The following is a 25,102-nucleotide window of genomic DNA, read 5'->3' as shown; positions in this document are numbered from 1 at the left end:
TACAATATACGTACGTATATCCATATGGACAGCTTCGTCTGGCCACGCGATCCTCATCGCATAAATTTACATTTGCCGGGCATTAAATCAGCGCAGACTTTGCAATTAGATATAGTATTAGATAGACTGCGAATATGTATTTCGTATTCCCTGCCAATTGCATAACGATCGGTGTGCTTCATTCGATGGATGTGCACTTTCGTACCGCCACCCACCCAAAACCAAAATAGATCCACCGATCGATGAATGATCACCATGATCACCGCCGCTTGTGAATCACTTGGACAGCGCACGCAGGTCTCAATTAGCATGTGACGAGCACTTAGACAGCACAGACCAGCCCCGCCCCCCATGCACCACGATGCCCGCCCCCGCCCACCAGACACGTGATATGCCGGCTAATTTAAGCATTCACCGGCGGGCGGGGGAGTGGCAAATCGCGCTGCGCAAGAAGAGACACAAGTTTCATTGCCAATTTGTCGGCATTGATGAGTCAGTCTGTTGTGACTCTTTTAATATGTAATTGGGTAACTTGCAAATGAATATATATTTAAACCGCAACTGGGGCCAAATCTATTTAATAAAAAGCGTAAAAGTAGAGACACACACGTGTTTCGAGGTTGCAATTGGTCAAAAGGAAGCCTTTAGATCACTGGATAAATCCCATAGGATATAAAGCTTGCATCTTCCTTGTCATCTGTGCACCGTAAAATTGTTCCACCTCTCGAAAGTGCCAGACAACTTTCAACTTATCGATCTCCAGGCAACTTTAGAATGAAAAAGACCAAACAGACGCGACGATCATAAAAACACAAGGGAAAATTCGCGAGGAATGCGAGTAATTTCTAATTTGCTATTTTGTTTACGGCTGTCTACGAAAATAATTTAAAGTTCAATGGGGTGGGCAGGTGGAAAATTCCGCATTTATCTACACACACACTCAGCCGTATTTGTTGATTTTCCCAAAACGTTTGAAGCTGGAAATCACAGAAATCGGAGAAAACATCGAAATCGGAATGCGAAATGCATGGCCTAATGGTTTGCCTGGTCTTTTTTACAGCACAGAACGCAGAGGTCACGAAGATCTTCTCGAAGCCGAGTAAAGCCATCATCAAGCATGGAAAGAAGCTGCGTATCGTCTGCGAGGTGTCGGGTCAGCCGCCGCCGAAGGTCACCTGGTTCAAGGACGACAAGTCCATCAATCGCAAGCGCAACATTTATCAATTCAAGCATCACAAGTGAGTATTAAGTGAGTGTCCGCGATCGAAGTGCACATATCTAACATCTCCCTCTATGGGTTCACCCACTCTCTCCCCTTGCAGAAGACGTTCCGAGCTAATAGTGCGCTCCTTCAATAGTTCCTCCGATGCGGGCAGGTACGAGTGCCGGGCCAAGAATAAAGCCAGCAAGGCGATCGCCAAGCGCCGCATCATGATCAAGGCCTCACCAGGTGAGTCTTATACATATGTACATATGTATGTTAGATGGTCGGTCCATTGCGAGTGATGCGTGGGTGTTGCAACAGGCATCAATGTATGTCGATGTTATGTTGCGGCCAATTCGGTATGCTCCAATTCACTTGTTATTTATGGCCACATATGTTATGTTTCACATCTTTGATTCAGCTAAATTTATATAAGAATACCTACGCCAAGTCCTTGTAAATCAAATAATCAAATCTCGCCTCCATTTCAGTTCACTTTCCGACGGACCGGTCAGCCTCGGGCATACCCTGCAACTTCGACTACTGCTTCCATAATGGCACCTGTAGGATGATCCCGGACATCAACGAGGTCTATTGTAGGTTAGTACTTCCCTGCTATCTAACTCTGCATAGGAACTTAACATATATAAACCCATCGGTCAACACTTTGTAGCATACATATATGTATGTGCATTCTTCTTGTTAAATATTTCATTAGTTTAATATTAGTTTATATGTTGCTCATTAAACTTGAAAATAACAATGAGACCATCTTAGTGCTTTGGATATTTTCTCGCTGTGCACTCGATACATCCTGCCGCACAGTCGAGCTAGACTCCTCGCAACTGATCCCAAAACTCAAGTGGTTCGCTTGATAAACCTCGCTCATGTGACAGCTGATAACACTGCATGTAAATATGTGTGTCTTGTAATATTTTGGCATCACATTACACGCTCGGCAACCGAGCAATCCGGAGGAGGGGGAGCGCAATTAAAAGGCCACAAAACTCGTGGCCGGAGTGGAGAACTCCACAAAGGCCCACTTGCCGGCGTGTGTGTATGCAATGTGAATAATGTCTTTCAGCGACTCGTTTTATCTGGCAGTGCGAGTGTGCACACGCAAAGCGATGAATCGATTCGATCCAATCGGATCCCAAAAAAGCGCATTTCACTCGCTATCTCGAATGGGTATTTTTTTCTCAGTATTTGATGAGACTTCCTAGGAGTAAGGGGGGAAATGAATTTCCATTTTGATCCCACTCCTTCCGCACTTTCCGTTTTTGCTGAAATTCGCTGTATGCCACACACTTAATTTGTTTGTTTTTTTGTTTATATTTGACCGGATCTTTGAGTGGTCAAGCAAATGCTGCACCGCAGTTCATGGCCATTTCGATTTCCCCCACTTGTGTATTCCTTAAATATAATAATGTTTTGAAAACAAAATACGATCTATACTAAATATGTGCAACCAATCTTGTCTTTCAGGTGCCCAACCGAATACTTCGGCAATCGTTGCGAGAACAAATGGCCCGACAGTAGGTACAGCTCTCCCGAATCATGCAAAAATTATCAGGGAGGTTATTACTGCTAAAATAGGCACTTCTATAGCATCGATTGTTTTGCGAGTCGAGTCAAACGCGAGTTATACACAATACCTAAACCGAATCCAATCAAATCAAATCAAATCAATCAAGCCGAACTCAGTGCCCATACCAAAATAACGAATAACATAAAATATTATAAAATGCAATACGATAACGTAACAGATCCATCTACATAGTACTACAACCTAAAATGGAAGAAAGGAAAATCCAACAAAATTCCCATTGCAAATTTCACAATTCTAGCACATTGAAACTTTCTGCCAAACATCCGAGAAAAGAGAAAGTGAAATAAACCAAATATAGTTGATAAAGCCACAAACACAGCCACACACAATCACACAGACAGAAAGTACAAAAACAGTATGCAGAATCTGACCAAAATCTAAACTCCAGACACCCAATCACAGACACTCCACACACAGAACCCCCAACTATCATCAGTCACTTTGTAAAACGACGAACTAAAAGTTTTATTAGAGAACACATTCCAAAAAGAAACAAAGTAAAGTCTTAGTAATGAAAACAAAGAGTAAACGAAATAAATAACTAACCAAGTTGTTCATAATATATATAATTTTATAAACTAAAAACCATATTAAGAGCAATCATTAAACACGAGAAGAATGCAAATAAATACGAATAAAAACAAAGGGTGCTATAGAAGGTTTATTTTAAATAGTGTTTACATAGGAACTTAATTTAATTTCAATTCACTCATCACACGAACCACACCAACCAAAACCACAAGTAAATGTAAAACAAAAAACAAAAACAGCAAAACAAAACAAAATAATCAAGCAACTCGGACATACGGACGGACAGCGGACGGACACCGGACAACAGGAAAATTTGACTAAGAAAGGACCTTTTCCCCACAAAGTACTGAGAAACTTGTCGAATCCCTTGGCTCAGCCCACATTTACTCAACCCCTCACACACAATATGAATATGAATATCCAGATTTACGATAAAAATCAACAGAGGCTCTCTTAGTTAGATACACGAATATCAACACGCATAAACGATGGCAAGTTAGTTACAAAAAACACTCACCCACAAAGGCATCGAACTGACTAAACATTTGAAACGGGAACTGAATTTTGTTTTGTTTTCAGTGTTATTATTTGTAGTTTGCAAATATTAAAAACAAACCACATTCGATAACCCATTAGAATTTATGATTTCCAATTAATTTTAGTTACTACTCGTTATTAGACATTAACACTTGGCTGTAGATTTTGACAAACCAAAAAAAATCCACCGGAAAGAACCCAATTCAAATCAAATCAAACAAACCAACAATTTCATTCTGCTCCTTGTTTTCTTTTATTTGGTGATTGTTTTTTTTTTTTTTTTGTATTTTTTCTTTTAACTAATCTCCTGCGTTTCCGATTTGGGTAACTCTGTTCACTATTACTTCCTTAGTTTGTGCTCGTTTCCTCCTTAAGTGTAAACTCCACGGCAAAGTGAAATCTTGAGCTCGAATGAACCAAAAAAATATATACATATATCGAATCACTAATTTTCAAGTAGTTCTTGCTAAAGACATTCTCTTCAATATCCTTCTGCATGGAATTTTTTCATTTGAGAGCGCAATTTGATGCTTGTAGTTGCCCCTAATTGTGGAAATGGTGTTAGCCAGCTTTTAGTTAGCAGTAAATGAAGAACTGAAAGATTAATTTTTAATTTTATTTATAATTTAATCTCTTCACAGATATTTTGTTGCAATCTACGGCCAAATACATACCTTAAATAACGACTATTAATGCATAGAATTTTGTTTCATTATTTTTATGATTTTATAAACAAAACGAAAAACAAAAAATCGAACTCCATGCACTCCAAAATGTGGACAATTGTAATTTTTTACGTTTATTAAAAAATTAGAGAATTTGTTGCACCAGCTGACCATGCCCAAAAACCCATCACCGTTCTCAAAGTTTGCAACTACAAAGAATACATATCCGAAAACAGAAAACATTTCAAAATTCGTACAATTCCCCTCGCCTAGAGTTCCTTCTTCCCGAGCGAAAAGATCCAGATCCAGACTGACTTTAGCTACGTTTGTTCTTGTGCACGGTGACAGAATATATTAAATGTATAAATCGGATGTATGAAAGCTGAGCAGAATTTTAAATTATTTATTTTACGAAATATATCACATATAACATCTAAGATCGAAGTTTGCGGTTCAAAGTTCGAGAGCAAAGCATTACCGATTCGACCCTGACTTTGACATTGTTGCGCTTTTGTTGTTGTATCATAGACAATAATTTTAAAATGATAACAAAGGTTGACGTAGCCGAGAACTTTGTAATAAATCCTGTAAATAGCTCTCGTTTTAACTAACGATAAGTTTTGTGTACATTTCAACTAAGGTAATGCAATCCCTTCTTTAACCGTAATTTATTGTATTTAATTACACCTAAATTAAACGTAATTCTAGCTATAAGCTCACACACACACAAACACCCCACACAGACACAGACACCATGGAGCTACTTAATTTCGAAATACTATTTTATTTGTCCTCGTTTTTTGATTTGCGCAATTTCAACACCAAAATATGTAAAATGGCAAATTAGTTTTTATTTTTTCACAATGTGTATGTTGACATCAGTTTGTATGGCTAGACGTAAAGCAAGAAAGTGCGTATAGATTATTTTTAGTTATTTTAAGTGGCAAATTTTTTATATATTTAATTATTGAAAGATTTATACCAAAAATACCATGTAAAGTTTAATTTTAATTTAAAACAAAACATTAAACAAACAAAAACGAAAAAAAAACAACAAAAACAAACAAAACGATGCGTAAGAAAAAAATTAATTAAAAACTTGCAAATAATTCACATTTTACAAAAAATCGATTGCTTTTTGATTTGGTCTAATATTCTGTTCTTGTTCTCTGTGGCTTCTTGTACTTCGTTTATGATTTGCTGATCTGCTTCTGCTGCTCTTTTCTGTTACACAACCAACAAACCAGAGGGCAGAGTAATCAAGGCTCTGACGAACCGAGCTAGGTTTTGGATATCATAGATTAACTGGGTCCTCTAATGTTGTGGCTTTATCAAAGTCTTGTCTTGTTTTAGTCTCTTGGCAGGAATACGATGAACCGGATGGAACCCATTAGGCCGAACCACGCGGAATTACTTTTGCGCTCAGAAATGGATCTCAAGCTTAGATTTAGTTTACACAAGGATGGCCAATAAAATTCCCAATTTGTTGCAATCAATAATTGTGTTTTGATTTTATTACGTTAGTAAATGGATAAATTCAAATTTCCCGCCCTTTGTGAATTTGCTTGGCAGCACTGGTCGGGGTTAGCCATCCCTGTTTCCATCATCAATGGTCGCATAGCCAGCACACACACCAAATATAAATATATACTGAATTTAGCTAACACACCCACCGATACTTATCGATGGATGACAGACGAACGCATCGAATGTATATCGAGCTTCTGTCATCTCTGTTAGTCAACAGCTTTCAAAAATAGCGGCAATTTAGCAAATTGTTAATTTCTCTCTCACTTAAATCGACTTTAATCAAAATGGCAACTGCCCAGGCGACCAAGAACTGCATCACACTCAAGGGCTCCGCTCAGATTATTGTGGAATACCTGAGTGAGTAGCTAGCTGCGCCACGAAAGCGTCTGTAAGTCCGCCTGTAATGGCGTCTGTGGTTCCTTTTTTTTTCCTAAATAGAGTACGGCATCAATTCGATCCTCTTCCAACGCGGAATTTACCCAGCCGAAGATTTTGACAACACGCAGCAGTATGGGCTGACCATTCTAATGTCCAAGGATCCCAAGATCAAGACCTTTCTGCAGAACGTGCTCAGCCAAACTGAAGGTAAGTGGTCTTTTGGGAAAAAGGCAAGCTTAAGATGACCACTGTTTGTATTCACCTATAGAATGGCTCTCGAAGAACATGATCAACAAGATCTCGATGGTCATTACGAACGCCCACACCAAGGAGGTGCTCGAGTGCTGGGACTTCAATATGCAGGCCGAGTTGGGCGATGGCGATATCAGTGATCCCACCAAGCTAACGACCACCAAGGAGCTGAGTCGCATACAGAACGAGATTCGCGACGTTATGCGCCAGATCTCGGCCACCGTGAGCTATCTGCCACTGCTCGATTGCATCTGCACCTTCGACGTAATGATTCACACGCTGCAGAACACCGAATTACCGGCCAAATGGGACGAAACGGGTGCCATTGTCATACAGAATCCGCAGGCCGTCCAGCTGCGCTCCTTTTCCACAGGACTGCACAAGGTGGACACCGTGGTCAACTACAAGATGAGCACTTAAAAGGCAATACCGCCTCATCCTAATGTTTAAATATTTATTTCGTTTCTATATTTACAATAGTGCGTAACGAACGTAACGTATTTGAGAGTTGCATTAAAAGCCAGTTGTGAAAAGCTAACAGTTGCTAAGTAGTAGTTTGGTTGGCCGCAGGGGTCGTCTATTTGTATTTGTATCTCAAATGCAATCTGGAGGACGAAACAGAGAGAGGGTAGCATTTGTTAGTGGAGCGGAACGCAGGAAGGGCGTTTGTCTGGGCGACAGCTACCTATCCTAAGCAGCGCTTAGTCGTCAAGTCTGCGAGATAGACCCAAGTATCTAGTCTGTACCGAAGTATTTCTGGCCAAAGTGATTGGGTGCCACGGGATGCAGCTCGGAGGTGAGGATCTTCAGCTTAGGGAAGGCATTCACTACGGTCCGAGCGGCCATGGGTGTGCAAAACAGATTCGACAGGATGATGCAGCTCTCGGGTACGCCGTGTTCCCGCAGCACATTCACCGCCTGCAGCACAGTGTTGCCCGTGGACATGATGGGATACATGAGTAGCACCTGCCTGCTGCCGATGTCATCGGGAAAGCGGGCATAGACCACGCGGGCCTCATGCGTATTGGCATCGGACTCGACCAGGATCTTCCCAATGCGAATGGAACGACAGCAGTCGCGCAGTCCCTGCTCCATGGCCTCTCCCGATCGGATGATGGACACGCCGCAGTTGCCGGAGCGATACTTCAGACCCTCGTAAATCGCACCGGTGGGCGTTTCCACATCGCAATGGGTGTAGGGCAGCTGGTTGAGCGACTCCTCAATGACCAGTCGGATGAGACGGTCGGCATAGAACTTGAAGTCGCTGCGCGTGGTGTTCCTGGGGGGTAGAATTTTGTAGTACGGCTAATACGCTGCTGACTCCTCCTCCCCAACGTCACCTACTTGTCGCGCAGTATGGTCAGCAGTTCGGCCACCTGGGAATTGCACTCGAGTAGCTTAAGGTTGCTGCCGTACTCCGCCAGGATCTCCTCCGATGTGGCAGCTGGCACCGCGGCATGTGCATGCGTGGGAGTATGCAGCTGTTGCTCCTGCTCCTGGGCTTCCTGCTGCGGCTGCTGGTGATCCGAGGAGCTGCTGCCCTCCTCCGACTGGGAGCCGTTGCTGCTGGGTGAGCCGTTGCGCATGACTCGGCTATTTGGTTCCTATTTTACTGGCTACATAAAATAAATAAATTAAAAGAATTGTACGTAGGTCTTTATTCTACTATCGCGTGCTTGGCTTGCTGCGGTCACACTTGTGACGGCATTGCCGTTCGTTGGGTCTCGGTAATTTCTAGCAATTGGCAGTTAGCGCCCGACTGGCCACACTCAGCAAATCACCTCGTGTTTCACTCGCAAACAAAGAAAAAAGTGCATTTTAATTACTGATTACTGCATTGCGATTAGGCGTTCGCGAACAACAACGTTTTCTTGCACATCAGCGGACTCAAAGGGCGCGCGTGGGCAGGGCATTGAGCACAGTGTCTGTGTGCGTGAGTGTGGGTGCGTTGTGCGTGCGTCGCAGTGTTGGTGCGTGTGCCCCATGTGTGTGTATTTGTATTGCCATTAACTAATAAACAATAACCTTCGGGCCACGACGAAAGCCACGAAATCGGCACCGCTGCTGATCTGTTCTGTACTGTTCCAGCTGAACAAGAGGACTCATAGCCAGAGACTAAAATAAATCGCCAACGCGCTTCCGCCCCCCCACAAGAGGAGCGCCCAGTTCAGGAGCGGACCAGCGGCGATCCACATCCCATATCCATATCCAAACAGAATCGCACTCGCCTACACACACACACGCACGCAATGGCGGACGTGAGCGATCCCAGCGAGCTGTTCGACCTGGAGCTGCACGACCTCGAACTGCAGGACGACAAGGCCAGGGACTCCGACGACGACAGGATCGAGCTGGACGACGTAAGACATAGCCCCATTCCATGCCATCCCGAGCCAATGCGTGCCGCACCATCCCCCGATGCAAACTGCGCAGCAACAATTTCCCTCTTTGTTTACCTTTTCTGCGCTTTGTCTGCCAGTTTTTCTTTCGCTCGTCTGGGCATCCCGATTCCACACCCCCGAGCCAGCATATCCACCAGCCGCACACCCTGCAAACTGGGTTTATCTGCTGCGCAAATGTCTGGCGTCATTCGGTTTCAGTCCAGTCGCCGATTATTCAGCGCATGTACACTAACTCATTGTACCATAAGTTCGACTCGATCAGAGAAAACCTCCTTATGAAACCACCTTCGCTTGATATGGGCCAATCGAAGCCAGTGGTGGTGTCCTTCAAACTAATCAGCCCCAATTGCCCGCCACACTCCATGACAGCCCCCTGCTTGCCCCGCCCCTGTCTCAGCTGATAATGCAACAACTGCAAGGGTGGTGTGCGAGGGAGAGGGAGACCCAAAACGATCGCCGACTCGCTCGCACCGTCGCAAGAGTCTTAGCTTCCACTTAGAAAACGAAATTCCTTATCAGCGTGCCATATAAAATTAGAAAATGAGGAAAACTTCACCGCGCCGATAAGGGAGCACAACAAAATGGAAGGAAAGGGCAGGCAGGCGATTGAGATCGAAATCGAGCGATCGGGCCAAAGCGTCGTTTTTGGGGTGGTGCTATACGGAACCAGTTGTAACTGCACCACAGTGCACTGGAAAAAAAATATTAGTTTGTTACATACATGCTAGAACCCATGAGGTCATTAAGTAATGACTCTTTTGTTGCTGGCACTTAAGGCTAGATCTATGTACCGAATTACTAATTACTAATTGTGCTAATGAGCGGTTCTTAAATTGATAAGTTTGTATTTAAACGCTTAAATTACTTCCCGTATCCAATACTAGTGGCAATAAATGCCATTATGCAAGTTGCTAAAACTCTTAATTCGAATATTAAAAGTTGCATATTGGCCTGAAATATAGTCAATTTAGCAATAATGTATGTATCCCGTCATCTTATGATGTCAATTGATTTATTTTTAGACAAATTGAGTAAAGTAATGGCTTAAAAGTACCGAAATACTCTACTAGAAAGTGAGAATAGCTCTTGGGTAATCATCATTTTCCTTCGTGTATAATTGGTTTTGTCTGCCCGGGGGAATTACCTAGGTGGAGAAGCCTTTTGGGTGTTGATAAGAACCTATCACTGCCATATCGCACACCTTTTCCAAGACCTCCCTTCGCCCATCCACTGACTTTGTATGAGCGCTATAAATTATGATGGATTTGTTAATTGGAATTCACCGCCAACGCTGACGAGGTGAACCAGTTTTTAATGTGCTGCGCGACGAGATGTCGAGATGCGGATTCCTATTCCGATGCCGCCATTCAATTGAACTTTAGTCAAATATGTTCTATACAAATTTTAGGCATGACGAGAACGACGGCGGCTGCGGCTGGTGCTGATTCTTCTGATTCTGCCGCCCCTAACTGTGGCCTTCCCCCGATTGGAGCAGCCGCGTCCGAGGGGGCGGCAGATGGACCCGAAGGGGACGAGGAACAGCGCCAGCATCGCCGGCAGATTATTTGGCATTGTTCCGAGTTCTAAATTTAGTTTGTCATTAAGCGAAAGGTGTGTGTGCGTGTGCGGAAAGTATACGAATGTACATCTGTGTGGATGCCACGCTCTTTCTCTCTGTGTAAATACCGAATAGCTCCGTGTGAGTAGTGGGCAGATCGAAGGGTGGAGAAACTCACTGGCGTCACAGACTCCAAAGACACGGATGCCATCCGAGATCCCAGAGCAAGCCCCTGTCTGCTCCGATGCGATCTCTCCATTCATCGGAATATCCCGCTGCTTAAAACGAAACTGAAAAGAGGGCAGCACCGAATGGGGATTAAGCATGCAACAAGAAAATATAGAAGCACAAAGTATACGATTTCCCATTTTAGAACTGATTTTTGAGCTATTTTTATTGAAAGTTTAGTTTAGATAGTGACTTATTATTTAAAAAAGCATATTAAAATTGTGGGTCAAGACCTCAGGGCAACCTACATAAATATTACTGCTGGCATATGCTGATTTTGAAGTATCTATAAGATTTAGGGCCTTTTGTCTTCGTTGATGCCCGCTGCTGTGTAACTTTCCCTTCCGCTGTTTGCTCCCAAGTTCGCAATAACTATGATTAATTGTTGATTTTTTCGCATGTATACCGCTGGCAGTTATGCTCGCAAGTAGACGCCATCTCACTCACACGCCTCTCCGTCTCTCTTTCGCATTTGCAGGTTGACCTAGAACCGGAATTGTGTATTAATCTGCACCAAGAGTGAGTAATGCCAGTGCTATGCCGCCACATCGGAGGACGTGACTGTGACGTGACTTTCTGAGAATGCGGGGTTGATAGGGAGCCAGATCGGATCGGACTTCCTCTCCAGCCAGCTGAGCAGCAGCTAAATGAACAGCCAAATTGCCAATTATCAGCTCAGACTTGTTTACACACTGCGAACGACGGCAGTGATAGCATATGATATGATTGATTTGGCTTACAGCCTGATCCCGGCCAAACGCAACTCAGCCTGGTCGACTCTGGACAAATCCAGATGATAAGGGACCAATAGACGGACTAACGGACGGACCCAGAAGTGTTTACAACTGCTATTGACTACCAACTAGCTGTCACTCGGCCCCTGGCCGCCGCCTCTTCAATGAGCCAGCTAGTTCGGTGTGTAAACAAGACTCACGGCAAACACTCGACGGCAATAATGCGAGAGCTGGTTGGGAATGGAAGTGCCAGTGCCAATGGATGGGGAGGGAGGAGCTGCACGGACCTGAATGGAGGTGACGATTGGCGCGTGCACGCCATGGGATTTATTTATAGCACGTGGTCTGCTCCTTTCCCACGCTAGACGACACAAACGCAAACACCATCGAACAGAACAGAAGACAACAATTAAATCAGTCCCCTAACCCCAATTCCCTATTCCCAATTAATAGCACTGAGGGCCAGGAGACCATACAGCTCTGCGAGGAAAATGTTAATCCAGGTAAAATCAAGCTGGGACCCAAGGACTTTGAGCTCAAGAAGGTCCTTGGCAAAGGCGGCTATGGCAAAGTATTTCAGGTAAGTAAATATACACTAATCCGGGTTACAGATCACTAATATTCTGGGTATTTCAGGTGCGCAAGACCGCTGGACGAGATGCCAACAAATATTTTGCCATGAAGGTGCTCAAAAAGGCATCCATTGTGACCAATCAAAAGGACACAGCACACACCCGCGCCGAGCGCAATATACTCGAGGCAGTCAAGGTGCGATCGGTCACGGCCTGTTGTCTTGCCATTCCTTTTAACAGCATTTCTCTACCTCCTTTAGCATCCCTTCATAGTGGAGCTAGTTTATGCCTTCCAGACAGACGGAAAACTATACCTTATACTTGAATATCTCAGCGGCGGAGAGCTGTTCATGCATTTGGAGCGCGAGGGCATCTTCTTGGAGGATACCACATGGTAGCTATTAATTGACTAACGACTATGCAGACAAATACTAACGTGCTCCCACTCTTTGGCAGCTTCTATCTAAGCGAAATTATTTTGGCCTTGGGCCATCTACACAAACTGGGCATCATCTACCGCGATCTGAAGCCCGAGAACATACTGCTCGATGCACAGGGACACGTGAAGCTCACGGACTTCGGACTGTGCAAGGAGCACATACAAGAGGGTATTGTCACCCACACCTTCTGCGGCACAATTGAGTACATGTGCGTGCGCCCGCAAGCCTCTTTTAATTTATCTCTCAATGGATTTACCGAATTTAAATTTAATGTATGATTGATGATTCGCTTGCAGGGCACCTGAAATCTTGACCAGAAGTGGCCATGGCAAAGCAGTCGACTGGTGGTCACTGGGCGCTCTCATGTTTGACATGCTCACAGGAGTCGTAAGTGAAAAACCGAATAGTGTTTGGTAATCCTTGTGTAATTGCTGAATTCGCTTAGCCACCATTCACCGCCGAGAATCGCAAGAAGACCATCGAGACCATTCTGAAAGCCAAGCTCAATCTGCCAGCCTACCTCACACCGGAAGCCAGGGATCTGGTGCGTCGCCTGATGAAGCGGCAGGAACCTCAGCGCCTTGGCAGTGGACCCGAGGATGCGGCGGCTGTCCAAATACACCCATTCTTCAAGCACGTCAACTGGGACGATGTGCTTGCCAGACGACTCGAACCGCCTATAAAACCGCTTTTGGTAAGTGGCTTTCAAATGAAATGAAATCAAATGTTAATTCTAGTGAATATTTAACACAACAGAGAAGCGAGGACGATGTCTCACAGTTCGATACACGATTCACAAGACAAATTCCAGTGGATTCACCTGATGATACGACGCTAAGCGAAAGTGCCAATTTAATTTTCCAAGTGAGTAGACAAATTAATTGGGGTATTGAAAAGGATTTAAAAGGGACCAACTATAGTGTATAAATTTTAAATTGTATTAGTAAGCCAGGGCTAAAATATTAAGAAAGCACTCCAAATTTTTATATTTTCTATTAATTTTTAATCTTTAAGGGATCTTTTTGGGTGGTTTTCACAATAAATACTTTTTTAAACATTAGACTAAGCCTAGGCAAGGGATTTTCCGACTGCGTCGCTAGCGATAATCAGCACCGCATTGAAAGTGGGGTTCCTTGAGTGGAATTCCCGTGGGTCCATCCGTAAACTCACAGAAATTCAAACCGATCCGCCGAAAGGGATGGCAATGGCTCTTGGGATTACCCCATTTGCCGCGATATGTCAGCCAATCCGGCACCAGCGATCGACCTTTTGGAATAGTTACAAATGCTTAGCAAAGAGGAAAATAAGTATAAAGGTTTTCCTACCATAGGATCTCAGGTTCTCGTAGCTTATGTCCACGGCCTTCCAAGTGTTCCATGGCGTTCCGAATCCATTAATATCATAAAGGCGTGCCACCTTAACAAAGCGATGCTTTCCTGGCGCGGTCCATAGACCATGTGAACCCTTGGCGGCAAACAGAACTGGATGGTTCTTGAAAGTTGTCACCGTTTTGGGGAAGTTGGGGCGCTGCAAGATACCCTTGCGCGTCTCCTGGCGTCGGAACTCGAAGGATCCCGTCAAACGGTTGTAGCTGTAATAGGCTCCCGCATCGTGGGCGGACACATACATGGCCTGCGGCTCGGCATCGCCGTTGAAATAGAGGCTCATGTGCTCCCAATCGCCCACGTGGCTGCCGATATCCTTACGATTGCCCAGACAATATCCATACACAGCCGGGAAGGGAATCCTTCCCAGAGGACCCAAGCTCACGGTACACATGGTCTTACCCTGACTGTAGGGATAAAACATCCAGTATGTCACATGGAAACCCGGCAGCTTGCCCTTTCCTGAGCCCTCCTCCTTTTCGGGCGGTTGGCCAATGCTGTTCTCCTCCAGATTGTCATCGGGATCTGTGCCGCCGCTGAACTTGACATTATCCGCCAGGTTGGCTATAAAATTGTTCACTGGTACTCCGTTTTCCGGATCTGGCTCGGAATCCTGCTGTACATTGGGCTTTTGTGTGGCTTCCATCACGAGTTCTTCGTACTCGTTGAGTTTATTGTACTGGGGCACGGTTGGTGACTCCCGTTTAACTCGCTGGAAGAGTGGGAACAGCCTGGACGATCTCCGAATAGTGTCATTGCGTTCCTCCAGCGGATCAATGGACACGGGAATGTAGACGCCTCGTGTGGTAGTGGGTGGCGGTGTGGGCACAACCGGCATGACCGGTGCCCTCGTCGAAGGGCACAAGTTGACCACTCCATAGATGGGCACAGCTTTCTCATTAGGATTTCGTCCGTACAGAAAGGATTTGTCGTCGCTCAGCAGCTCCTGGACTTCATTGTTCGTGACCAGGTGGGATTTCGTTGAATACTCTCGAAACGGAACTCCTGGCCGGAAGCTGCTATCCTTGTCCATGGGATGAACATACTGCAGAAACTCCTCCACGCCCAGCGGCATGAATTTCTCCTCCGGCGCCAGCCAGACGATCGGTGCCCACTGTTTGATCAGGCGCTCGACTGCAATGAGATGGAAAGGCCCCAGATAGGCACGGTTAGCACGGCTAGCTTGGCTTTTAATTAGCGCCCCTCGAACCGCATGGAATTAGCCAACCCGTTCGGCCATCGCCCCCTTTCCGCTGCTCTGTACTAGCTCTGATTTTCGTTTCTCAAATTCAAGTGTAATAAATTTCACTTTCACACTCGAAGTTCGGTCATCAAGTTGGCTTAGCTAGGTGCTGCTCCTCCACAAACCACTCCACTGCCCTTACTGCCGGCCCGAAAGCAAGATGGGCGGTAATGTTTGTTGTGGCTAATTCGCAACATTTAATGCCACCCGAGGTGGGCCGACCATTATTCGTCCGGCTACCTCTGTTCCATATAAATACTCACTTGCTGAGCCGCCTGATGGGGCGACTGCCAAACGATGAAGTCGTCCAACTAAATCGTGACGGAAATTTCTCTTGGTCACACAAAGAAAGCAAATTAGTGGGATGGGTAAACAGTGAATGAAAGTGGCATTACGCCGCCCTAAATGATATTTAATCGTTCTTATTATGTGGAGTGGTGGATATTATTTCAAGGTGGATCCATAAGCCAAGAAGTCTGTCTTCTGACTTTCAAAATAAAAAAAAAAAGAGAACATAAGAAATCTAAATATTGGAAGCTTTCGTTATGAATAATTTTCTACAGTTGATTCACATTGTTAATATTACTCCGTTTCCTTTGATTCTTAAGTTTTCAAGTCTTATCTGCACCCCAAATAATCCCTTGTTTGGCAAAAATATGACTACCCAAATATGTAATCCATGCACGGAACCACTTGGACACATAGCGATTGGTCACATCCACTGTTGTTTTGGTTGATGCATACCTACTTCTTTATCTAATGGCGATATATGTGCATATTGCACAGTAGCTTGTTGCTGCTCAAAGGAGGCGGGATTTTCATTGTTTTGGACCATGTGGTTGTTTCTGCTGGCATTGCTGCTGGTGTTGTCGATGAAAGTGGCGGCGACACCAGCTGAAGTCGCGTTCAAGAGTCTCATGTTGCTGCTGGCAGGCGATGTTGTGGCTGTCGTCGCTGCAACACCAGCTGGCAGTTGCTGTTGCTGCTGCTGCACTATTTGCTGCGCCTGTTGTGCCTGCAGCGCTGCCACACAAAACAGCAGCAGCAGCGCTGCCTGCCAATGCAGCAACGAAAGTGAATTTGTTTTCAACTGCTTGGACATTTCGCGAATGTTGCCCACTACGCTTTTCTTTTATATATTACTTTAGCTTGTTGTCTTATTGGTTTTTGTTGTAGCCCGTCTTGGCTAGTGCTTATTTATTGGCTAGCTGCGTTGTTTGATTTTCGGTTTTCGGTTTTTGGTTTTTTTACCCACGATTCGCGAACAAAGCGTGGCTTTTGTGTTATCGGCTGGACCGCGTTGTTATTATTTTCACACAACTCGAACGTTTGCCAATTTTACCCATGGGTTTCTTACACATTTTTCGTTTATTGTGTTTAGTTAGTTAGCGCATTCATGTGGCTGGTTATGTGATGCAATTGTCATTTGTTCAACCAACTTAACACTTCCGCGCACCCACAGTTTGAGCAGCATGTGGCCAAGTCTCGTTCTCGACCCAGTTTCTCCAGTTGGCCAACGGAAAGGCTCAAAGAGAAGACTCAATGGGCTTGAGTGACTTATGCACGTGGACGCATGCGCGCCGAGTTTCTCTCGGCGTTCAGCTGCTGGTCTCGTTGCCCTTCAACTGGTTTTTGGGTCCACCAACTGGTAATCCCGATAGCCCTGAACCAGCGATGACAATGCACGTTGGCCCCAAGAATCAATGTCACCGCATAATGAATAATAATCGGTAGTGAAATGTGGCCGTTTTGGTCTGTTGTGACTGCTGTGCGTGGCTTGCAAAAATGCAGATATGCTTATGTGCCGTGGGTCTACTAGGCCTTTCTCCAGCACGAAAGTCACTCCAAGTTGCCTTTTCTTCGGCGTGTTTTCTTTCTTATTTTGTTTGTTACTTTCTTGGCTGGATTGGCTGGGACTCCGCTTGGCTGGGCTGACCGAACGCTTTGAGCGCTTCTGTGAGACTGGCGATGAGTGCAGCCAGGTGGCCAAGTCGGTGGATTGGTTTGTTCGCTCTCTTTGCCGTGCTGCATTTCAAGCCAATTGCGCACCGAGCAGCAAGTGGTCTTTATCCCCACCGCCTCTCTTAGCCGCGTTTTGTTTTATTTGTTTACAAACATCTGAGTTGGCCCAGACCAGGCGAGTCGAACGACCCTTGAGCTGCTTTCGTTCGCTGTTTTGAAGCTCACTAAGCTGTGTAAAGTGTATTTTGCTTATGGTCTTATGGGATTAGTGGGCTAAATGTGACGCTAAATATTGCCTAATTAAGGTTTTCGAGTCTTTGGACAGCCGGAAACGTAGTTTTTTAGGAACAAGTTGGAAAAGAGGTGTAAGTAAAGTCAGAAGCTTTCTGGGATGCGAAAAATGGGAATGTAATTAGGTGCTAAAGAGTTAAACAAACAAATGTTTTGTCAAGTCATAACAGCGGCTTATATTACAACTATCTATAACATAACTGATTTTTGTGAAGATTAAAGAAAACCACTTTCTTAGATTTCGCTACAAAACGAAACTGGTTGCCATGGAGCTGACTGTTACCATTAGCAAGAACTGCCTTTCTGGTTATCACATCTCAAATTGGATAATTGCTCAATGATGCCTGGCCAATCATCGCGTGAGAGATCAAGCTCCAGGCTATAAAACCGTACCGAGAAGCGGATGGATTTATTTCGCACCAATTGGGATTCTATTAGAACATATTGCGGCTAATGGAAAACTTTCTCATCGCTTCGCGGCACACCTCGAATTATTATAACGCCTTAGTGGGTCAGCAGTCGGTCGCGGTTCCAATTAACGCGACTGTGCTCTTACGTACATTTCACCTGGCGGTGACAGGTGCAGCTCCAAGTCGCGGAGCTCAGCTTCTCCTCCTCTCGAAGCGGCGTCACGCATTTGTGTCCAGCCTCCGTGCCGGGGGAATTTACACAGATGAACGCACGGCAGCCGGCGGCTTTTAATTATTTTATTGCATTTGCCGGTGGATTTCGTCAAGGCATATATATTTAATGAATGTCTCTCGCTCCTCGGCGGGTCTGGAAAATTATGTAAAATGTGTGTTACATCGATGGAGCACAGCTCTGGCTCTGGCTCTGGCTTTGGCGGGCGGCTTGCATAATCCCTGCTCCGACAGCCAGTGGGGCGAGGGCATTATTAGTATTCAAGACGGGATTCGGATCGAATCGAGCTGGACTAGCGCGAGGGGCAGTAGTTGCCCGATCCAAATTCAATTGCGCACAAAAACGGCGGTGGAGCAAGTGGGTCAGGGATTTGGGGAGCTATCATCGAGTCACACTCTAAATGGCAAGCAACTCAAAGTGCTCATTGTGTTTTTTCTTCTTTCTCCTTATTCGCAGGGTTTCACCTACGTTGCACCCTCGATACTGGAGGACATGCATAGGGCCAACCGGATGCCGGCACGCTCCCCACGACGCACTCCTCGCCAGCTGCCGGACAGCAGCTTCCGGCTACAGTTCCCATCGGCCAATGTGGGCGCCAATGCGCCGTTGTCCATGCACGGTCATTCGCAGCGATCCGGGATGTTTGCACGGGCCACGCCGCCGCATCACATGCAGACATTCGCGCCGCGTCCCTCGCCGGCGCAGGACGAGATGATGGACGTGCAGGGTCTGCCGATGGTCTAAAGGCTGGAGCGATTGCTTCCCAACCAACCAACCCATCCCATCCCGTCCCGTTCCGCCGCAACCCAGCAACTGCATCATAAGCTTCCTCTCCCTACCCCGAAAAAAACAGCAAAAGATTACAGAAATTGACAGTTACTATTATGACGTATGTGGAGTGTGAACTTGGTTAAGGATACGGAATGAGCAGGACGATCATCAGGAGGTGGCAGAGGAGGAGGAGGAGGCTGAGCAGCACGAGGAGCACATGACCTCAGTGCGCGAAATTGTTTTTGTTAAAGAGAAGCGCGCTCGGATCGCGCTTTTCGATGTTTATGATTATGATTATGATTATGAGGCAGACGGAGAAGATGATTGTGCTACGCGAAGGAAAGCGTTCGTTTTTGGATACACCTAGATACTACAGTTAGAGACATCCACATAAGCATAAGCTATAGCAATTACTATATACATACACCTAGAGAGATGGTACCCGACCCGGATCCCCAGCCCCAAAACCTATCCGTGTTTATGTATAAAGATTATACTTACACTTATGTTTTATATAGGCAAAAAGGTTTACACAACTTAGTTCAAATGTACACGCAACACTTTATTTTCCTTTTACACTTATTTAACGCCAATCGAAACAGACAGCAGCAGACCATTAATATCGCGAAAAAGTTCTGTTCTTGCGAGATAGCTCTACCTAGAAATCTACACGCACTGATCGGGTGTAATAACTCCGGCTAGAAGCGTCGCGTTCTTCACAGCCTATTTTTTATTGTTGTCGAAGAGTTTTCCAATTGTTTTTGTCATTTCGAACACCTACGGTAGGCATATAGTGACGTTAGTTTTTAGGGACAACTGCAGCGTAGCCAACAACACAAACTTAAATGAATTGTAAATTATAAACTAAACTAGAGCATTACAGAGTAAACTATAATATATATTAAATAAAGTACATAACGTAAAGTAAAGGTTTCCCAGCTCGATTATAAGGAGTGGCCCAAAACTCCATTGGGCCAAACTCCAAACTTGCTCGCATAGCCAATTTGTATTCAATGACCTACCCCCCGAGGAACTCCGCCTCTGTTTTTAGTCAGCTCCATGCAATTGGTCTAATTCGATTCGATTTGAGTTGCATTTCTGGATTCAAGCTAATAGAATGGAACAAGTAAATACCGCGTACTGAAAAGCTAAACGCTGCCACCACAAAAAAAAAAACAAAAAAAAAAACAGAAATAAAACCCGAAACAAAATGGGTAGATATGAGAAATGTATACAATCGATTAAAGTACTTTGATTATATTCCGTTTCAGTTTGCAATCTGAATCATGTTTTTGTATTTGCCTAAGGAATGAGAGAATGTCAAATCTCTACAGAAATAAAAAATTAAGATGTGAAATATAATCAAAAGGTGCTTTGAATTGTTTAAAAAGACAAGACAACTACAGATTAAAAACGGAAACCGAAATAAAACGGAATAGGAAACATGAGAAACTATGAAAAACGAAAGCGACTAAAGCCTAAAACTAAAAACAGTTATGTGTATAAAAAATATATATATAAACAAAAAATAAATACCTCAGAAGCAATTATTTTTGTTACAAGCAGCTAAAAAAGTGTGCGATGCAAATAAAGAACTTAATAAAACGATAAACTACCAACTAAAGTACATAAAGAAGATACTATTAAAAAATAAATCGAGAAATTAGGAAACAGAATATATAACTACATATATTTTTTTCAATGTACACTTGTTTGTCCTTGTGTTTGGTCTTGTTTATTGCTAAATGTATTTTGTATTTAATTGAACAATCATTTCCTATATATAAGAAACGAAAAACAAAAACCCTAACAAAAACCAAAAATGAAACTGTTTTCATTTGTGGACGGAAATGTCTTATTTTTATTGTTAGTAGACCTAACAGAGACATGTGCTAAAGCCAAGAAATATGTAAAAACCAAAAATCTAAAACAAAACAAAGAAAAAAAAGGGGAACCGGAACCGGATGAGAGAATATCTATCGAACAAATAACCCATTATGAAAGAAACACTGCCTACACCCAAGAGGAAGCAAGAAGTAACGAAACGAGAAACTAGCAACAAATTATATTACCAACTACAATAAACAAACAAATCGCAAGTAAATGAATTTAAACCAGACCCAAGATCATGGGCGAAACCAAAACAGCAGAAACACTAAGTGCAGAGCGTTACACAATTTCGTAGATAGCCAAGTTAACCAATTGAAACAGATCCTCCAGCACAGACCATCTGCCGTTCAGAGCTCACATTGCCAGGGTGCAGCTGTGCAGCTCCTCCAAGAACCGAGTTCCGGTTCAGGCCAAGTGCCCCAAAAGTGTACAGTCCAGAGCTAGGCGGTGAACTAACTAATTACCTAAAAATCCCCAGTGAACTCATCCCCGAGATGAAGCTACACAACAGAATTCGAAGAGTTCCAAAGTTCACTGTTCATAAGCCATGAAAAACAAAAAAACCACACAGGCTTGATTATAGTTATTTTGAATTTCGTAGGCGGAAGTACTGTCCGAAGGGGGCGTGGCCAGATCTGTTGACAGCCCACTAAAGCGGCACTAAATGCGTACACACCAAAACAGCCCAGTCAATAAGAAGTTCTGGATGAGAGCTGCCACAAGCCATAAGATCGTTGAAGCCAAACGAAATACGAAACTCGAGAATCCGAAAGATACAAAGCGAGCATTACAACGTCGACAGCCAGAGATCCTAGTTAATTAAAATGTAAATTTCTATCGTTTAGCTGTAAGCGCAGTGCGTATATGCGACTATGTGGATATAAAAGATGTATATGGCAAATGTGTATCGTAATATATTAAAACTTAATTTTACAAAAAAAAAATATAAACAAAATGCTTGTTTTGGAGGTCTCGATGCGAAGCTTTGGGAGCTTTTAAGCGCCGTCAACCAAAATGGGGGCTCGTCAGCGGCTCTCAAACTGTGTCGAGGAGGTTTGAGAGCCTATGAAGACGGGAACTAATTAATAAATTTCCCTTTATTAACTCATACCTTTTAAGTTTTAAACATTTTATGAGTTTGTAAATGAAAGTGAAATGTAACTATTATTTGTTTGATTAGATTTTTCCCTTATTCAGTGGGTTCTATTTATGCTAGTGCCCTTCTTACCCTGCCATTTCAAATGGCAAAACCAATCATCGACGTTTCTTTATTTTTAGCCATTCCCACCTGGGCACGCAAATGGCAATTGATTAGCATAATTAATGGCAAAAACTTTGCAATAAAGTAAAAAGTTCGAAGGGCCGCCTGCAAGTCAAAAGACGGAGGCGCAAAAGCGAAAGTATGTTAGCATAAATCGATCAAGGAGGAGCAGCCGCCGGCCGAAAGGGGGAATCCCCCCGAGGTGGAAAACTATTTATAGACATGCCGTAAGACGGGACCGCAAGGTGCAGGAGCAGTTGGCGGCACCGCCGGCGGCTCCTTCGCCGGATTTGAGCGCTGTGTGCCCAATTGGACTGACTGCCAGGTGACACACGGCACAAGCGCATTGGACGAGCACATGCACACGGTCGTATGGCTTGGTACACTGAGAGAAAGGGAGGCTGGGAACTGAAAACATGTAGGATAATATATCGTTCTACAATTTGAAAAAGAGGGGCATTATGTGCGTTCTCAATAATCAATTTATCTTATCATGCTAAGATGTATCATTGTATTACGTTAAGAACCCCATTTTTGTGCAGTGTATGCTAAATTCTTGGGGGGTGGGAGCTGGGTCTAGTCAGCAACATAACAATAAATACCGCTAGGCAACCGTAAATTCCCTAGCATGAATCGATTTAACATGCCCGCGGGAGCGGAGGGCAGGCCACTCAGGTCGCCAGCGAAGCTCCTCCGTCCGACTCCGGCCGAGATTCCGAGCCAGGCAGCCAGCCAGCCAGGTACATACGATTTCCTGCCCGGTCTCCAGAGAAGTGTGCCAGGTGGGTACAATCGAGTGTAGAGATTTGCAGTGACAGTTCCACTTTTTGCTCAGCGCTCCTTGCATACATTTCTTATATACTTCTTATGCAATCTTAATCGCACCTAATCCAAGACAGAAACATGTTGCCCAACCTGAAGTCGCGCCGCATCAGCGGCCTGCAGCTGGCCGGGAAGCACCTGGGTCCTGTGGCCAAGTGTCCGCCCAGATATTCCGAGGAGGACTGGGACTATAACAACAAGATTAAGTTTCGGATCACCTGCGACCAGGAGAAGCTGGCCGAGCGGATCGTGGAGTGAGTATATCGGGCGGGTGGCGGATTCATTGGGAGCGGATTCAAGTTGGTGACCCTATTCTATGCAGGGAGTCGCGTCGCGTGGTGGACGAAACGAAGGACACCACCAAGAACTGGCAACGGGAGGTGGAGCACCATATGCGCGAACGGACGAGCGAGATCCGATTCCTGGTGGACGAGTTGAATCGCCAGAAGAAGACCGCCGCCCTGGAGGATGAGGCCTTGAACACCTATCGCAATCGCGTGCTGAACTGCATCGAGTTCCTGAAGGACAAGTCGCTGGCCATTTGCAAGCAGTGCCTGATCCTTCGCGAAGGTCGGATCGGTGTGGATCTGTGCGACGACGAGGTGGACCGCTCGCTGCGCCGTGAGCTCAAGGTGATCAAGGGCTGTCAGGGATTGGCCGATGCCGCCCTCAAGGAAGCCGAGGAGCAGATCCGCAAGCTGCGCGCCGCCATCTATCTGCTCGATCAGGATCTGGCCGCCAAGGATAAGTCACTGGCCATCGACGAGAAGAACCTGAAGCTCAAGGAGTTCCAGCACGACCTGGCTAAGGGACAGGATTTGTCCAAACAGCATTGGTAGGTGTTGGCAAACTGGGTTGCATGTCAATCACAAAGGTAGGGTTTCCTTTTTAGGGAATATTGAAGTAGGTCGTTTTTAAATATTTTTTCTTTCACTTTTAAGCGTTAGTTAGGGTATTTCAATTCGGTGTTCATCAGTACAAGAAGTTTAAAAGGATAAACATTGATTTGTACAAATTCCATTACAAAGTCAAGTAGCTGTTCCCCTTTTCAGTTAGGAATGGAATTGAGGAAGGTCAAACCTAACAATGAAACCGCAGTTTCCTAGGTGATATTGGAAAGAGTTGTCCTGGGACTATTTTAGTACATTGGAATTAAGTGATTTATTTGCAACCACTCAAATCGACCTGATAGTTGCCATGACTTCACCATGCCTTTACCCCTTCTCTTCCTTCCCCAGCCAATTTTCGCTGACCGAGTGGCAGGCGCAGACGTACGAGAATCTGGAGGCCAACGCCAAGGCGCTGGTGTCCGCCGGCCAGCTGCGGGCCTACATCGATCTGCTGCTGAAGCAGGTGTGCGAGGACATGCAGAACCAGACGGACAGGACCAACGAGGCCTTCGAGCGAAGGATCTCGGAGACGAAGCACGTGAAGCAGTGTTTGGAGAACAAGCACAAGGACACCATGGACCACATCCATCAGGTGCAGCGCAACATGACCGAGCTGGAGAAGGAGATGATGGACAAGCAGCGGGCCATTACCCTGTGCCAGACGCGGCTCAGCAATCGCGCCCACCGTCCTGGCCTGGAGCTGACCTGCGACATGGTCCAGGATGCGCTCTACAACGAACTGCAGGCGCTGAAGGCGTCCGTGTGCAAGCTGAACCAGAAGCTGAACGAGAACAAGGCATCCATGCGCTACCTGATGCACGTCCAGGTGATGCAGGAGGAGGAGATCAACATCAAGGCGAACACCTGCAAGATCGACGAGGTCGACTGCATGACCCTGCGACAGGCCCTGAAGTACCAAACATTTTAGTCGGGCAGCACTACATCCAGTACAGCACCAGTCCAGTAGTCGCCACACAGCCCAGCCACCAATAATCAAATTAAAATCTAATTATTAGATGCATGTGCATTTCGTGTTCGATTCCAAATTACTTAATAAATTGAAATTCACTTTCGATTTCCAGTTACCAAAACTATGCCTTTTTTATGCGTTATTAAATTGTTCATTTTATTCAAAATAGTTAATAATATATTTCTTCTGCATAAATTTCGTAAATTTAAATTTCCCGCTTTCAATCTAGTATTTTTAGTTTTAGCTGCCTCTATTCGACACAGACTTACAGTTATCGATAACGTGAACGCAATTGCGAGGGAGTATTGTGAATGGTGTTACCGTGCTGCTGTTTA

General features: G+C 44.8%; 6 protein-coding genes and 1 long non-coding RNA gene across 15 annotated transcripts in view; 4 read left to right on the top strand and 3 right to left on the bottom strand.

The window, feature by feature from the left end:
- Positions 1 to 6,038, top strand: part of LOC6610925 (protein vein) — a 31,214-nt gene extending 25,176 nt beyond the window's left edge. The window contains exons 2-6 of one of the 6 annotated variants that reach the window (XM_032718572.1): positions 1,061 to 1,238; positions 1,323 to 1,450; positions 1,696 to 1,804; positions 2,690 to 2,739; positions 5,900 to 6,038. In XM_032718572.1, the coding sequence (XP_032574463.1) occupies positions 1,061 to 1,238; positions 1,323 to 1,450; positions 1,696 to 1,804; positions 2,690 to 2,739; positions 5,900 to 5,940 (506 nt within the window). In that variant the 3' untranslated portion in view covers positions 5,941 to 6,038. Of the gene's footprint in view, positions 1 to 1,060; positions 1,239 to 1,322; positions 1,451 to 1,695; positions 1,805 to 2,689; positions 4,693 to 5,899 lie in introns of those variants that run through there. The other 5 variants (XM_032718574.1, XM_032718573.1, XM_002035446.2 and 2 more) reach the window with 5 other exon arrangements.
- A 234-nt stretch (positions 6,039 to 6,272) lies between these two features.
- Positions 6,273 to 7,244, top strand: LOC6610924 (mitotic spindle assembly checkpoint protein MAD2A). Its single transcript, XM_002035445.2, has 3 exons — positions 6,273 to 6,433; positions 6,515 to 6,661; positions 6,723 to 7,244. The coding sequence occupies exons 1-3, from the start codon at positions 6,361 to 6,363 to the stop codon at positions 7,124 to 7,126; spliced, it is 624 nt and encodes a 207-aa protein (XP_002035481.1). The 5' UTR covers positions 6,273 to 6,360; the 3' UTR covers positions 7,127 to 7,244.
- On the bottom strand, positions 7,147 to 8,416 carry LOC6610923 (uracil phosphoribosyltransferase homolog). 2 transcript variants are annotated; one of them, XR_004361936.1, is made up of 3 exons: positions 8,051 to 8,416; positions 7,392 to 7,985; positions 7,147 to 7,311 (listed from the first exon to the last, which is right to left on the bottom strand). XR_004361936.1 is itself a non-coding variant. In XM_002035444.2 (2 exons), exons 1-2 carry the CDS (start codon positions 8,290 to 8,292, stop codon positions 7,442 to 7,444), a joined length of 786 nt encoding a protein of 261 aa, XP_002035480.1. In that variant the 5' UTR covers positions 8,293 to 8,416; the 3' UTR covers positions 7,147 to 7,441. The 2 variants fall into 2 exon arrangements, 1 of the variants encoding a protein (XP_002035480.1); XM_002035444.2 differs by having other exon boundaries at positions 7,147 to 7,985.
- A 38-nt stretch (positions 8,417 to 8,454) lies between these two features.
- Positions 8,455 to 20,757, top strand: LOC6610921 (ribosomal protein S6 kinase beta-2). Of its 2 annotated transcripts, none has more exons than XM_032720157.1 (10): positions 8,455 to 9,066; positions 11,373 to 11,413; positions 12,082 to 12,208; positions 12,265 to 12,396; positions 12,461 to 12,594; positions 12,657 to 12,848; positions 12,937 to 13,027; positions 13,086 to 13,334; positions 13,397 to 13,504; positions 17,760 to 18,589. In XM_032720157.1, exons 1-10 carry the CDS (start codon positions 8,956 to 8,958, stop codon positions 17,808 to 17,810), a joined length of 1,236 nt encoding a protein of 411 aa, XP_032576048.1. In that variant the 5' UTR covers positions 8,455 to 8,955; the 3' UTR covers positions 17,811 to 18,589. The 2 variants fall into 2 exon arrangements, with proteins under 2 accessions (XP_032576048.1, XP_002035478.1); XM_002035442.2 differs by lacking the exon at positions 17,760 to 18,589 and adding an exon at positions 18,620 to 20,757 and having other exon boundaries at positions 8,956 to 9,066.
- Positions 10,637 to 11,773, bottom strand: LOC116801312. Its single transcript, XR_004361937.1, has 3 exons — positions 11,143 to 11,773; positions 10,845 to 10,956; positions 10,637 to 10,782 (listed from the first exon to the last, which is right to left on the bottom strand). It is a non-coding gene; the product is annotated as an uncharacterized LOC116801312 (long non-coding RNA).
- LOC6610922 lies at positions 13,656 to 17,361 on the bottom strand. Its single transcript, XM_002035443.2, has 3 exons — positions 16,013 to 17,361; positions 13,966 to 15,159; positions 13,656 to 13,906 (listed from the first exon to the last, which is right to left on the bottom strand). Exons 1-3 carry the CDS (start codon positions 16,368 to 16,370, stop codon positions 13,737 to 13,739), a joined length of 1,722 nt encoding a protein of 573 aa, XP_002035479.1. The 5' UTR covers positions 16,371 to 17,361; the 3' UTR covers positions 13,656 to 13,736.
- A 1,991-nt stretch (positions 20,758 to 22,748) lies between the features above and the next one.
- LOC6610920 (tektin-1) lies at positions 22,749 to 24,888 on the top strand. 2 transcript variants are annotated; one of them, XM_032719246.1, is made up of 4 exons: positions 22,749 to 22,867; positions 22,981 to 23,161; positions 23,230 to 23,742; positions 24,146 to 24,888. In XM_032719246.1, exons 2-4 carry the CDS (start codon positions 22,989 to 22,991, stop codon positions 24,723 to 24,725), a joined length of 1,266 nt encoding a protein of 421 aa, XP_032575137.1. In that variant the 5' UTR covers positions 22,749 to 22,867; positions 22,981 to 22,988; the 3' UTR covers positions 24,726 to 24,888. The 2 variants fall into 2 exon arrangements, with proteins under 2 accessions (XP_032575137.1, XP_002035477.1); XM_002035441.2 differs by having other exon boundaries at positions 22,762 to 22,867; positions 22,985 to 23,161.
- Positions 24,889 to 25,102: the final 214 nt, after the last annotated feature.

The sequence above is a fragment of the Drosophila sechellia genome, chromosome 3L (genome assembly GCF_004382195.2).
Source record: "Drosophila sechellia strain sech25 chromosome 3L, ASM438219v1, whole genome shotgun sequence".
NCBI classification, from domain to species: Eukaryota; Metazoa; Arthropoda; class Insecta; order Diptera; family Drosophilidae; genus Drosophila; species Drosophila sechellia.
Note: the sequence above shows the minus strand (reverse complement) of the source record. Positions and strands in the feature narration are given on the sequence as shown.